Source organism: Actinia tenebrosa, unplaced genomic scaffold (genome assembly GCF_029948245.1).
Source record: "Actinia tenebrosa isolate PJP-AT-01 unplaced genomic scaffold, QUT_ActTen_1.0 PGA_scaffold0__85_contigs__length_37466705, whole genome shotgun sequence".
Taxonomy (NCBI): Eukaryota; Metazoa; Cnidaria; class Anthozoa; order Actiniaria; family Actiniidae; genus Actinia; species Actinia tenebrosa.
The window spans coordinates 33,811,753-33,826,131 of record NW_028292569.1 but is presented as its reverse complement, the minus strand read 5'-3'; the positions used below and the strand labels follow the sequence as shown (position 1 = coordinate 33,826,131).

Sequence of the window (14,379 nt, the reverse complement as noted above, 5' to 3'; positions counted from 1 at the left end):
GTGTTACACGATGCTCAACCCTGAATAGAACTAATGACAAAAGATCAAACCACCCAAGGCTAATTATACTTAGTCTCCATCTGTCTGTATGCACAAAAACTTTGCCCTCAGCGCCAAAGTAGGATTTTGACAATTTCAAGTGCCGGGAAAATCGGCTTCACGATGATTTATTAGAATCCATACTTTTGTAAAGCAAAGTGACAAAAAAGAGCAATATGAGTTGTATTATATTTAGTCAACAATTTCTTTTCAGTGCGATATATCAATGTATCATTTACAAGAAGTATCGCTTTATATTAATAATTCGCGGGTCTAAATTACGAATAGTTATTTTTATAAAAACACTTGTAAAAACAATTTATCTTTTTGTCATCTGAGTCGAGTGTCGGTTACCAGAAATTGTATCGTCCAAAGTGACATGATATGAATAACTTTAATAATCATTTAGTATTTCTATTGCGCATGTTCCATTGGAAGATGCTCGCATGCGCATTACCACATGTTCACATTTAATTTATTCATTTATGTAACTGTGGCCATGCGTAAACTTACTGCACATCTATATCGACAGATTTTTGCAATTTGACATACATAGATATGTTTATTTCACGCAAGTCAATATCGACCAACTTAAATAAGACGGCCTATACATTGATTATATTAAATGCTTTATATTCGATTCTCCTAATTCATAATTAGATTCTAAGTGTCTATTTTTTGTAGCTGACCTTGGCGTTGTTTTGAGTTGTCTTGTAGTTGCGTGGGTACCTGGAGTTAAAGTGAGGTCGTGCTCAGTCTTCCAAACGTGAACTAGGTGAGGGATTTTCTTAACGAAATTTTTTCTTTGCAGATTGGCCCAAAAATGCATTTAAAAAAAAAACAACAGATACGTGTGAACAGGCGTAAATGATTCGAAAACGCTTAGTGTAGACAATTTTTTAAAATTATTATTACGGGATAAATTCAACTGAACAAGTAGACGGGGCTGAGAGGCTCTCGCTTAGCCGACTCTAATTGAAAAACAGGTACAGTCTTTATGCGCGAAATTTTTACTTCGATTTTTACGAGCACCTAATTTTATGACACACAAAGAAACAACATTGCACTCTAAACCCTGTCTAAACTTTATGCATTTCTAAAAACCTCTAAATGGTTGCCTACTTTTCTTACGTACAGCTCAAAAACAAAGCAGTAAACGGAGGACGGCAATTAAAAATTGTTGAAGGATTTTTGTTCATATTTATACCTTGAAGAAGCGAGCTTCACTGACGGCGACCAGCAAGCCGACATATGGCGCGCGCGCGAAGGTGATCAATCGCAAAACAGAGCCCGTTGGGTAAGGACTCAAGATCTGTTTGCAGGGTAAGCCGCCTAAGATTGAGCCGCAATTCTACTTTCTTAAAAGATTCCCTTCAAAGAAATGGCGCATCGCCTAGCTAAAGCACGATATCAAAAAATAGACGGATAAATTTGATAACTCGCAGTTCAATTGAATTGGATAATGACTGACTAATTCTTAATAGCACTGTTAGTGTTTGATGTGCGGAACACATAAAAGAGACGATAATTAGACAACTTATAGTTTCGTTGATATACAAGGGAAGTTGATAGGATTAGGTTTTACTGAGGAACTGATGGATTCTCGTTTAGTAGCTAAAAAGAAACATCAATCAGTGATGTAGCTAGGACTAGTCAAACGGTTAAAATTCATCGAAATCTTAGTAAAAAAACTTACTAAAAAATGTAGTTGGTGGATTTGATCGCTCAACAAAATAAGAAAAGAAGTTTCTTGATTGGGAAAAATATTTTATTTTCTTTCTTTCTTTCTTTCTTTCTTTCACTTTCTTTCTTTCTTTCTTTCTTTCTTCGGCTCTCTTAGAACAAGATTTTCTTTTTGACTACTACTGAACCCCTGTCCTCTCCTCTTTCTCTCGAATCTTCTCCTTTGTGAACTTTTATCACATGACCTCTAGTATGACATCTAAAAGCTCCCAGGCAGATGCTCCTCGTAAAATAATATCTCCAGAACCCATTAATTGAAAAACACCCGTAATTATAATCTGACATTTAAGCCGGTGTTTGCTTGGACCAACTTCCATGATCTACAAACACTGATTAACTTCCGCGGAAAACGCGAAGATAAAAAGTTCATTATCTTAAAACAAAGATCTCTTTGATAAACCTTTGCTGTAGTCATTATAATTCATATGGATCTTGATTTCGTGTGTGTGTGTGTTTGGCATATATACAAATACTTTGATTTGTTGTTTGCATAAAGCTGATGTCCTTTGTCACAGACACAATTTTTTTCCCATCTTATCTGCCTCGCCAATAATTCATATCCACTTTTGCCAACACCAATACATATGGACTCTCTTGGTCAGTCTTGACACTCTCTCGGTTCTCGAAGCACTTTCAGACAGTTCCCTCAATTTAGTTCATTGTTGTTAGAATATTATTCACATAATTAATGCCATCATAAATACTAGTTCTCCTGTTTCTCTCCCTCCACAAAACCTAACAAGATAAAATCTAATTCGATGTGCGAGTTACTAGCCCGGCTGACTAGCCACACTTTGAGCAACCTAGAGGTTGTTTCAGGGTATCGATAACACTTGAAGGTTGACCATTCTTTATTCTCCCTTCGTATGTTTTTCTTTCCTTTTTTTTATTTTTTTTATTTTTTATTTTTATTTTATTTCAATGTTTAAAGGGTTTTCCATAATTGGCGTATGGTATCTAGAATATCTTTCAGATAAAATCAAATCCTTTGTCCGGAGATACTAAACCATAACAATTGTCAATATCCGTTATACACGGTCTTGTCAAAAATATTGTCACTTTTTCCATTCAGTTTCAAATGGCGGTCAGCATTCACACAAAGTGTCGCGTCTGTTTACTAATTATCACATGCCATTTAGGTGAAGCTAGTTAGGATGACCCCACAGCTGGGATTAGCCTTTTTTGAAGCTACCGCCAAGAAAGGAAAAGACTACATTCATGGAAACATCTTTTCATTCTTATTCCTTCTACTCTTTATACTAAAGTGATAAAAAAAGAAATAACTATTTAGGTGCAAATCTGCCATAACAATTACGGGATGAACAAAGAGATCAAAGCCGAATTTTCATCAACTCCAGACCCCTCTGAATCTCATGTAGTGCTGCAAGTGATGGTGGTGGTGGTTGTTATTACTGCAAGTGACGGTGAAAGTTATTGCTGCAAGGGATAGTGGTTTTGATTAGTGCTGCAATTGATGGTGGTGATGGTGTTTAGTGCTGCAAGTGATGGCAGTGGTGGTTGATATTTTTGCTGCAAGTGACGGTGAAAGTTATTGCTGCAAATGATAGTGGTTTTGATTAGTGCTGCAATTGATGGTGGTGATGGTGTTTAGTGCTGCAAGTGATGGTGGTGGTGGTTGATATTTTTGCTGCAAGAGACGGTGAAAGTTATTGCTGCAAATGATAGTGGTTTTGATTAGTGCTGCAATTGATGGTGGTGATGGTGTTTAGTGCTGCAAGTGATGGTGGTGGTGGTTGTTATTACTGCAAGAGACGGTGAAAGTTATTGCTGCAAATGATAGTGGTTTTGATTAGTGCTGCAATTGATGGTGGTGATGGTGTTTAGTGCTGCAAGTGATGGCAGTGGTGGTTGATATTTTTGCTGCAAGTGACGGTGAAAGTTATTGCTGCAAGGGATAGTGGTTTTGATTAGTGCTGCAATTGATGGTGGTGATGGTGTTTAGTGCTGCAAGTGATGGTGGTGGTGGTTGATATTTTTGCTGCAAGAGACGGTGAAAGTTATTGCTGCAAATGATAGTGGTTTTGATTAGTGCTGCAATTGATGGTGGTGATGGTGTTTAGTGCTGCAAGTGATGGTGGTGGTGGTTGATATTTTTGCTGCAAGAGACGGTGAAAGTTATTGCTGCAAGGGATAGTGGTTTTGATTAGTGCTGCAATTGATGGTGGTGATGGTGTTTAGTGCTGCAAGTGATGGTGGTGGTGGTTGATATTTTTGCTGCAAGAGACGGTGAAAGTTATTGCTGCAAATGATAGTGGTTTTGATTAGTGCTGCAATTGATGGTGGTGATGGTGTTTAGTGCTGCAAGTGATGGTGGTGGTGGTTGATATTTTTGCTGCAAGTGACGGTGAAAGTTATTGCTGCAAATGATAGTGGTTTTGATTAGTGCTGCAATTGATGGTGGTGATGGTGTTTAGTGCTGCAAGTGATGGTGGTGGTGGTTGATATTTTTGCTGCAAGAGACGGTGAAAGTTATTGCTGCAAGGGATAGTGGTTTTGATTAGTGCTGCAATTGATGGTGGTGATGGTGTTTAGTGCTGCAAGTGATGGTGGTGGTGGTTGATATTTTTGCTGCAAGTGACGGTGAAAGTTATTGCTGCAAGGGATAGTGGTTTTGATTAGTGCTGCAATTGATGGTGGTGATGGTGTTTAGTGCTGCAAGTGATGGCAGTGGTGGTTGATATTTTTGCTGCAAGTGACGGTGAAAGTTATTGCTGCAAGTGATAGTGGTTTTGATTAGTGCTGCAATTGATGGTGGTGATGGTGTTTAGTGCTGCAAGTGATGGCAGTGGTGGTTGATATTTTTGCTGCAAGTGACGGTGAAAGTTATTGCTGCAAGGGATAGTGGTTTTGATTAGTGCTGTAATTGATGGTGGTGGTGGTTAGTGCTGCAAGTGATGGTGGTGGTGGTTGATATTACTGCAAGTGACGGTGAAAGTTATTGCTGCAAGGGATAGTGGTTTTGATTAGTGCTGTAATTGATGGTGGTGGTGGTTAGTGCTGCAAGTGATGTCAGTGGTGGTTGTTATTACTGCAAGTGACGGTGAAAGTTATTGCTGCAAATGATAGTGGTTTTGATTAGTGCTGCAATTGATGGTGGTGATGGTGTTTAGTGCTGCAAGTGATGGCAGTGGTGGTTGATATTTTTGCTGCAAGTGACGGTGAAAGTTATTGCTGCAAGGGATAGTGGTTTTGATTAGTGCTGCAATTGATGGTGGTGATGGTGTTTAGTGCTGCAAGTGATGGCAGTGGTGGTTGATATTTTTGCTGCAAGTGACGGTGAAAGTTATTGCTGCAAGGGATAGTGGTTTTGATTAGTGCTGCAATTGATGGTGGTGATGGTGTTTAGTGCTGCAAGTGATGGTGGTGGTGGTTGATATTTTTGCTGCAAGAGACGATGAAAGTTATTGCTGCAAATGATAGTGGTTTTGATTAGTGATTCAAGTGATAAGGTGTTGGTGGTTTAGTGATGGTGGGAGGTTTAGTGATGCAAGTGGTAGTGATGTTGTTGGGGGGGTGGTAGTATTGATGATGGTAATGGTACAAGTGATGGTGGTGGTTAGTGCTGCAGGTGATGATAGTGATGGAGAATAGTGATTCAAGTGATGGTGGTGTTGGTGGTTTAGTGATGGTGGGAGGTTTAGTGATGCAAGTGGTAGTGATGTTGTTGGTGGTTGGTAGTGTTGATGATGGTAATGGTACAAGTGATGGTGGTGGTTAGGGATGCTAGTGATGGGGGTGGAGGTGATGGTGATGGTGGCGTATATTGATAGCAATGATACAAGTGATAGTGGTAGTGGTAGTTCGTGATGTGAATGATGGTGGCGATGGTTAGTGATGTAATACAGGTTATGGTGACGATGGTGATGTTATGATGAAGTTCTATTTCGACTAGGCCTAATTTTGTGATTGCTGCTTTATGGCGATGCTCTAAAGTCCAGTAAATGGTTTGATCATCATTAACACAATTCATTATATAAAACTGAATTTAAGAAAAAAATATTTTTTTAAAACGATCAGCCCAAGGAAATATAGGTTTTAAAACAACAAATCGCTTTAGGGCAATGCAAGAAAGTGATTGTGTATATTCAAGTAACGTCTGCCTTGTTTAACAATAATATTATCAGGCTTGACGAATCATAGCGCTCGTGAATAATGAGAGCTCTTTAAAAGGCAGCTCGGGTGAAACATTTTGATCAGATCCATAAGTGATGTAGATAAACTTTGACAGGACAAGAAAGCTGGTCACCACTCAGTATTGTGTTCATAATACATCTCCAAGCTAACACACGGTCAACATAAAAACATAATCATTTTTCTTCGAAATACCGTAAGTACGGCTCCGAATTTCACGACATGAAATTATTTTTTTTAACTTGATATTCAATTAATATATTTTCCTAATGACTAGTTTTTATAACGTTTTGTCTTGAGATTTCCATTGTGCTCTTTAAAAACCTTTCCTGATCAAATGATTGAATTCACTGCGAAAAAAACCCTCTCGTATCACTATTTGATTGTCTCTTGTAGATGTTTTTACTTAATGATATTTTCTTTTGCGTTTGACTTGAATGGATTTGCTCGAATACCTAGATTCTTCGTTAGTAAATAAACCCCAAAATAAACATTCAATGTTACTAAAAAACATCAGATTTTGAAAAGACAAAAAAAATAAAAGGTAACAGTAACCTAATTGGACTTTATATATTTTGGCGCTAACAACAAAACTGCCAGTTGAATATACGTAAATGTAAGACCTGTTAATAACTGCTATACTTGTTCAGCACTCTTAAAGCTAAACTGTCGTAGAAAAAAAAAAACCCTTGGGCTAGCTGATTGCAATTGTGAAATTTAACTTTTTTGTAAACACATTTTACTGAAATAAACCCCAAAATAAACATTCAATGTTACTAAAAAACATATCAAATTTTGAAAAGAAAAAAAAAATTGGTAAAAGTAACCTAATTGGACTTTATATATTTTGGCGCTAACAACAAAACTGCCAGTTGAATATACGCAAATGTAAGACCTGTTAATAACTGTTATACTTGTTCAGTACTCTTAAAGCTAAACTGTCGTAGAAAAAAATAACCCCTTGGGCTAGCTGATTGCAATTGTGAAATTTAACTTTTTTGTAAACCCATTTCACTGATAACCGGCTCACACGCAGCTGCTTATTTTTAGAGCAAAACTCAAATTTCATTTAATTTCGTAAAAAGAAAAATCCTGCAAAATGAACGACAGTAGGAACCTGCCAAGAACTGATTTGATACTACAAAAACGTCATATGATCTACGTTTTAAAAAAAGGACATTTTGATTTTGATTTTAATCTCATTTACTGCAAAAGAAGCTTAGCATTTTCGGTGTCTGCCGAGACTTTGATTAAATAAGCTGTCTTCCTATTTTCGTCTTTGCAATTCGTTTTGATATCTATCTTTCCAAGTCAATCTTTTTATCTGTAACTGTTTGTTACAAATAGCCTAGCCTTCTTGCGTACTGCTTGTGTTTGTATTCATTCAGTTTATGTAGAGGCTCACTATCGTACTACCTGAAATTTCAATATAACTTGATTCAGTTTTATCTTATGGCCTCAACGAGGACAATGTTGGTACAAAATCGTTCCAAGGTTTGTCTTAACCAATTTGCTTGTAATTTCCGTCATTATTGTATGTACAATCACGGCAACCCCATTCAAATAACTATGAAGGATTAATATGGCCTAATTTTGATTTCGTTCAGTGCGGAATATCGAACAAGAAAAACCCTAGAAATGCCTGCTCGATCCGGTAATTCATGATTTCCGGTGATTTTCGAACACCAATATATTTTTAGAAAGCAATACTCTTCTTTTTATAAAATTCATAAGTATAGAATAAGAAGCAGCACTTTAAAAGTTAAGATGCGTTATATAAAGTTTCCTTGTCCTTGAGAAAACTCGAATACGGGCAGATTTCTTACCAAAACGAATAAACGACAGAAATCGAGTGAAACGCCCTTAAAAAAAGAGCGGGAAACACGACGGAAAGGAAAGAAAAATGAGACTTTGCATTTACACTAAACGTTTTCAACACTTTCAAATATAAACTGCAAATTGTTTTAATTAGAATTTACATTATCATGCTGTCATTTTAAGACATTTTTATCACTAAACCTTATGACTTTTATATTACAGCTGTTGCTTTGCTCTTATATCATGATTACATAACATCCCAATTTTTATCAACAGCCCCACTGATCACACATCACTCGTCTAGATCTTCTTCACTTACTAATGTTCCTTATAAAAACTACATACACAAACTGTATTCTAACGTGGAAATATTTTATTCCTTATTCTAAAATACAGAAGAAAAGAATGATTGAATCAAAAAAGTATGAACAAACATCCAATTTACACTAATAGTATAGTGCACTCGCCTTCCACCTCTCATCTCTGGGGTCTCGCGTTCGATTCAGTCCTATACTCGGCATCTTATGTTACTAGAGTTTGTTAAATCTCTCCTTTTATTTCAAGACTTTTCTCCGGGTTCTCCGGTTCCTATCACGCTAATTTCTAAATGAATATGTGACTTAACCATACCCTGATTAAGATCAACCCAGAGATTGCCGGTTTCAATGTTCGATGAAATTTGAATATATACTTTTTATAGAAGCCTATACATCAAGGAAGACAAGGGAGGAATAAATTGGAATTAAAAATGGACTAAATCGAGATTAGCCACATGACGCAAACAAACTCATTAAGGCTATTAATTGCAATTTGTCAGGCCAAACTGACAACACCTAAGAACCAGTTTGTCTTTTAGTTGACTTGCTCTCAGTTCTTAATCCATAATGGCACTTCATCTACTGTATGTCTTTTGAAATTTATCCTTTAGGAAATGAACCAGGAAAGGGATGTACTTAGTAACTTATTCAAAAGATATAGAAACCTTTATCTTTTTGGCACAAAGAATCATTTAACCAATCAAACCAAAATTCTCTTCTAAGAACAATTAAGATGACAGGTTGTATAATAGCGCTTAAGTATATTTTGTAAATATATATTCTCTACTTTGACATCCCCATAATACTTTGCGTGTTTCGGGGGGGTAACCAGAGGGTAAAAACCAACTTATTTTGCTGAAGGCTGATCAGACAATGTTGACAATACCTTGTTTGGTATCCAAAAGTAAAATGAAGAAGTAAAAAACAGAAAAAGATAGAAGCTTGAAGACGTTTAAGGTAAATTTTTAAAACTTTTTCGTAAGTCAATACATTTTCTGTAAGACCAAAACTCTTGATGATCTGTACACGCAAAAATAATTTGGAATAAACTGATAATCAGTATTGTACAGATAAAAGCAGTTATATATAGCATAAATTCAATTAAGAAACCTTTCAATTTGGGACAGGTTTTTGTTTGGTTACCCTCCAAAGACGCAAGGCATTATGGGGATGTGAAAGTAGAGAATATACTTTTAAGGCTTATTCAGAGAAAACGTTACCTTGGATGTCAAAGCAAGCTAGGTCGGCTCTAGAACTCTGACTAGTAGGACGTCCCATCTCTCGCTATAATAAAACAGTTGACGAATTACTGGGGCAAGAAAGAGATAATCTGGTAAGAAAGAAAGTTCACAGGGAATGAAGTATTTTCAAAATGAAGCTCCGCGTTTGGAAACTTATATTTCTTATATTGTGGACATTAAAAGATTACGATTCTAACGCACACTGCTACCAAACTAAAACTTGACAATTGTAAGTTATACCAATTTTTCATTGTAAATTTCGTGTTTTGTTTTGATCAGTTTCGGGTATCTTACAAAATCTTCATCATAATTATCAAATTAAAAATTAACCCGATTTTAGAGCCAATGTTATGGCCATCGGTAGAAAGCGGCACTATCAATGCTTCACTGCCAAATCCATTATCCCTTAGCCTGGTTTCCAAATTAATTGCCTTTTGTTTAGTTGCTCCATTTTGCTTTTTACGCGTTATATATGTAATGTTTAATAAACGAGCAGGAGTGTTTTATCGGGTATAAAACACGAGGCGCAGCCGAGTGGTTTTAGACCCGATAAACCACGATCTGCGAGATTATTGAACGGCTTAGAAAACTTATGATGTTTGTTCTCATTGTGTACCAATTTTTTTACGAAAATGAACCAAGTTTGATAGAGAAAATCCAAGTTAAAGTTTATGCAAATGAAGACGAATCTTTATCAGATATAAAATCACCTTCATGGTCATGATTTCTATTGTGTTTTCTTCATGAATTATTAATGAGTTTTCTAAATATATATATAGATAGATAGATAGATCATTTTAATTATGCAATCACACTAAATATAGATGTCGCCGACCGTGTATATATAGGCCACCTAAGTAAAAGTCATTAAAGTCTGGCTGATGATCGCGTAAGCGTGAAACTCGGATTAACAGCTAAAGTGATGTCTTGTATTTGATCTATCTACAATCTATATATATGTATATTCTTTTTTACCTGTCCGAGGAGGCCCGAATAGGAAAAAATGTGCCCGAGGTGTTGGATATCAACAGTGGTTTTTAATATCCATACCGACTTGAGGACAATAATTAACTTTGTTTTACGCTATTTGTAAACGCATCGAGATTTTGAGATGCTTGTCAATAAATGTATATTATTATCATCATCATCATCATCATCATCATCATCATCATCTTTTTTTTTTACTTTATATCTTGTTTTGCAATTTTTTGTCGTTGTTTGACAAAACCTTACTGGGGTTTTTATTGTCAGTATTGCTAATATTCTTCTTTCAAATCGTCCAATCACTTCTGTTCGTCATTTATCCCGTTACTTATCGTTCTCGTTTTTGCTTTGTTTTTAGAACTTTAGTAATTAGAAACGGGTGATCGTTCATGTTCTACTGGAAGACACTGATCCAAAACAAACAGGAAAAAAGTCAAAAAGCAACTTTTTCCCAGTATCTCGCTTCCAAACTATAACGAGTTAACCAGTCCCTCTTCTATGATGATGTCATCAAACAACAGCACCTCGTCTATGTATTGCTTGGACGTGTTCATCAGCGATACGCCCAAACATCGCTATGCCATGAACATCGCACTGATAGTAATCAACTGTCCATTTGCAGTGTTCGCGGTGCTTAGTAACGCGCTGGTGTTATTTCTTGTAATCCGCACACGGGAGCTTCACACCCCATCAAACATTCTTCTATGCAGCCTTGCCATCACTGATCTGTTGGTGGGACTCATTACACAACCGCTCATGATCACTTGGCGAGTCATGGTCCAAAACCTGTCCACAACGTGCACGTCAAAAGTGATCCACATCTGGTACGAAGCGTTTTTGTTCATTTCTACTGGAGGATCGTTTTTGACCTTAACCTTCATCAGCTATGATCGGTTTCTCGCCGTATCCAAACCAGTAAGGTACTCCAGCCGAGTCTCCACCTCCAACATCCTGCGAAAGCTGGCTTTTCTTTGGCTTCTTTGGATCATCTTTGTGATCCTGAAATACTCCTTGTTCACAGAGAACATTAACCAAACGATCAACACAACATTTGCTGTGGTACTCTTGGCAACTCTCCTAACTCTTCAAATTGCTACTATCCGATACATCAGAATAAACAACGACAAGATTATTTCTGATCACAATGCAAAGGTCATTTACGATCGTGAGAAGCGTGCCACCATCACAATCATGTTCGTCCTGGGAGCATTGGTCGTGTTTCTTCTACCAACCGTCATAGTACAAACTGCTATCGGCTTCAGTGATGCCACCAAAGGCATCATCGCTGCCAACTTCGCAATGACCGCCATTCTGATGAATTCCTCCGCGAATCCACTGATTTATTTTTGGCGTAATCGAGAAATTAGAAAGAATTGTTTGAAATTCTTTCGGTGCAGCAACGATGCAAATGTGATAAATATCAGGCAATACCACGGGAGGCATTGTACGACATCTAATACCACCTCAGGTCCGGAAATGTTGCATGACACTTCACGATCACCGTAACGGGAATATAATGGTAACTAGTTTCACAGGAATGTGCGTAAGATCAAATTAAAAGCTTGACAGGCCAATGGGGCTGAAAAACACACGCGCATGCGCCAAATTTTTCAAGAATAAGAAAAAGACATGGCGGCTGGAAAATTTTGCATCTAACAGAAAAATGGTCATTTTTAGGAAAAATCGTGTTAGTACAAACAATAAAAACTAAAACAAGGTTCTAATCGATTTTCTAAAATTTGTAAAAATACAATACAAAATACAATTAAAAAACAAACTTTATGCATTGGTTAATAGATTATAATTTTTATCCCTTAACCTCCCAGAATTCTAAATTGCCTTATCCTCTTCACTTTTGTAGCTAATTTTGGGATTTTTAAAAAAACTATAGGTATTTTTTAAATAGCAAGCAAATAAACCTGCAATTGACCAAAGCGAATGAATCGTTTTTCAGCCCCGTTAAGCTTGCCATCTCGCGTGCACAATCTAAAGTAGCGCGATGTCGGCTTTAATTTTCGAAAAAGCAAACAAAGTCCAATTTGTCATCTGTCCGAGATAGTCTAAAAATATCTATATCACTTTATCTAATGTCAATGATTGAGACATTACTGTCCAGTTTATAATCACATGTAGGGAGAGAAGTTCCGGCCTATTCCAATGGCTTTGCCGTGTGCTGAACCAAAGGGGTAAAATTAAGCACCTTGCATTTTTTCTTGTTTGCTCCCTCGCGTCCTTTCACGTGATTGATGTTTTTTGTTTTTTTTGTTTTTGGTTTTTTTTTTTTGTTTTTTTTTTTGTTTTTTTTTTGTTCCATATAGCCAAAGCAAACCATTTCCGAAGTGAATCAGTAGTATTTATTTGTGCGTTTAAGAACGAGGTACATGCTTATGCTTAAGCACATTTACTTAAGAAGAACCTCCAAGAACTCATTACCATTCACAAATCTGCTAGAAATCTTCGCTCGTCTTGTCACTTGTTGCTGTCTTCAAAAGCTTATAATCTCAAGTCATATTATGGTCTACGTTCTTTCTCGGTTGCTGCTCCTCTACTCTGGAACTCCTTACCTTCTTCAATTAGAGATATTTCCAGTTTATCTTTATTTAAGTCTAAACTCAAGACTCATTTATTTAAGTTAGCTTTTTCTTTATAATCATATTATCTATCTTATTTATTTATTCATTTACGTATGTTACTAAGAGCTTAGAACAGACGTTTATAAGTACTATATAAGCCATATATGTTATTATTATTATTACTATTATTATCATTTTTTTATTATTATTATTATTATTATTATTATTATTATGGCAAGTTTTATTTGTCTGTATATATCATGTTTACATTGACCAGCGGACTAAGTCTAGGCTGGTTAACTTCATCATTTTTTTCAATCCTTCCTTTAGCTTATGCATATTCATAGAACTTCTTGACTATATTAACGTTCTGGCTTAAAATCCATTTCTGGCATCGTTCTATAAGAAAGTTCACTTCCCTGTCTGTATTTGTAATTGTTCTTAGGTCTTTTCTTAGCTGTTCGTGATGTCCTGCGAGAATTATTATTATTATTAGTAGTAGTAGTAGTAGTAGTATTATTATTAGTAGTAGTAGTAGTAGTAGTATTGTTATTATTATTATTATTATTATTATTATTATTATTATTATTATTATTATTATTATTATTAAGGAATAGACAAGGGGAAATCCAATAAATCGTTATCTCAAAGTTGCGTGCGCATCCAAAATTGAGAAACTTGACGGGCCACGATACCAGAACACGAGTATTAACATGCATTGCTATGATTTTTTTTTCGATAAGAATTCATAAAAGCGATTATTCTCATCTTTAAATATAAAACTGTCTTCTCAATTTTACTGAATCTGCGTTTTTCAGTTTTGTGACCCGTAAAGTTGGATGCGCACGCATCCATGAGAAAATGGTTTATTAAAACAAGAATACAGTAGGACGCTTGCACGATGGCGTCATTGACCTCTACTACCAGACTCCCTTGCACACTTTCTTTTTGTTCAGTTAATTAGCACCAATTGTCTTACTATTCTCATGAGGAAATACAAATTTAAATAAGAAAGAAAATTCACGAAGCATCTTGGTAGTGGGAGTCAAATGACGCCATCATGCAAACGTCCTATTCAAGGTGGCCACCATATCGCTAAAAACGTCTGTTTTTCCGAATGCTTTTTTGGGGGGGTGGGGGATCGGAGAACCCGGTTAATAAAAGAATCAACATTTAAGTCAAAATTCAGTCAGGTGTGCGTGATGGCGGTTTAAGAGAGAACCTCACACTTGGTAATACATAGGTCACACCCCATACTTGATTCTCGCTGATCGTCATAAATGTATATATAAGTAAATCCCTGCATTATCGTGCTAATTGCTATTTTCTATTTACCAAGTTATGCTTGTATATAAGTATGGTGGTAGAGGTAAAAGAACAATGAAACCGCAATGTTGTTTAACAAATCGCAACGCAAGATAACACATGAAACTCAAGTCTTCAGACAAAATGATATTCTGGTACCGAATCCATACTTTCAAGAGTATAAACCAGCACAAGTTGAATTCATCT

At 36.3% G+C, this 14,379-nt stretch overlaps 1 protein-coding gene across 2 annotated transcripts; it reads left to right on the top strand.

The window, feature by feature from the left end:
* Window positions 1-6,012: 6,012 nt before the first annotated feature.
* On the top strand, window positions 6,013-12,973 carry LOC116307382 (histamine H2 receptor-like). Of its 2 annotated transcripts, XM_031717616.2 has the most exons (3): window positions 6,013-6,130; window positions 10,653-11,813; window positions 12,613-12,973. In XM_031717616.2, the coding sequence occupies exon 2, from the start codon at window positions 10,793-10,795 to the stop codon at window positions 11,798-11,800; it is 1,008 nt and encodes a 335-aa protein (XP_031573476.1). In that variant the 5' UTR covers window positions 6,013-6,130; window positions 10,653-10,792; the 3' UTR covers window positions 11,801-11,813; window positions 12,613-12,973. The 2 variants fall into 2 exon arrangements, with proteins under 2 accessions (XP_031573476.1, XP_031573475.1); XM_031717615.1 differs by lacking the exon at window positions 12,613-12,973 and having other exon boundaries at window positions 10,653-11,956.
* The last annotated feature ends 1,406 nt before the right edge of the window (window positions 12,974-14,379 follow it).

Coding starts and splice junctions, on each gene's coding strand:
- LOC116307382 (XM_031717616.2), top strand. CDS start 10,793: ATGATGATGTCATCAAACAACAGCACCTCGTCTATGTATTGCTTGGAC.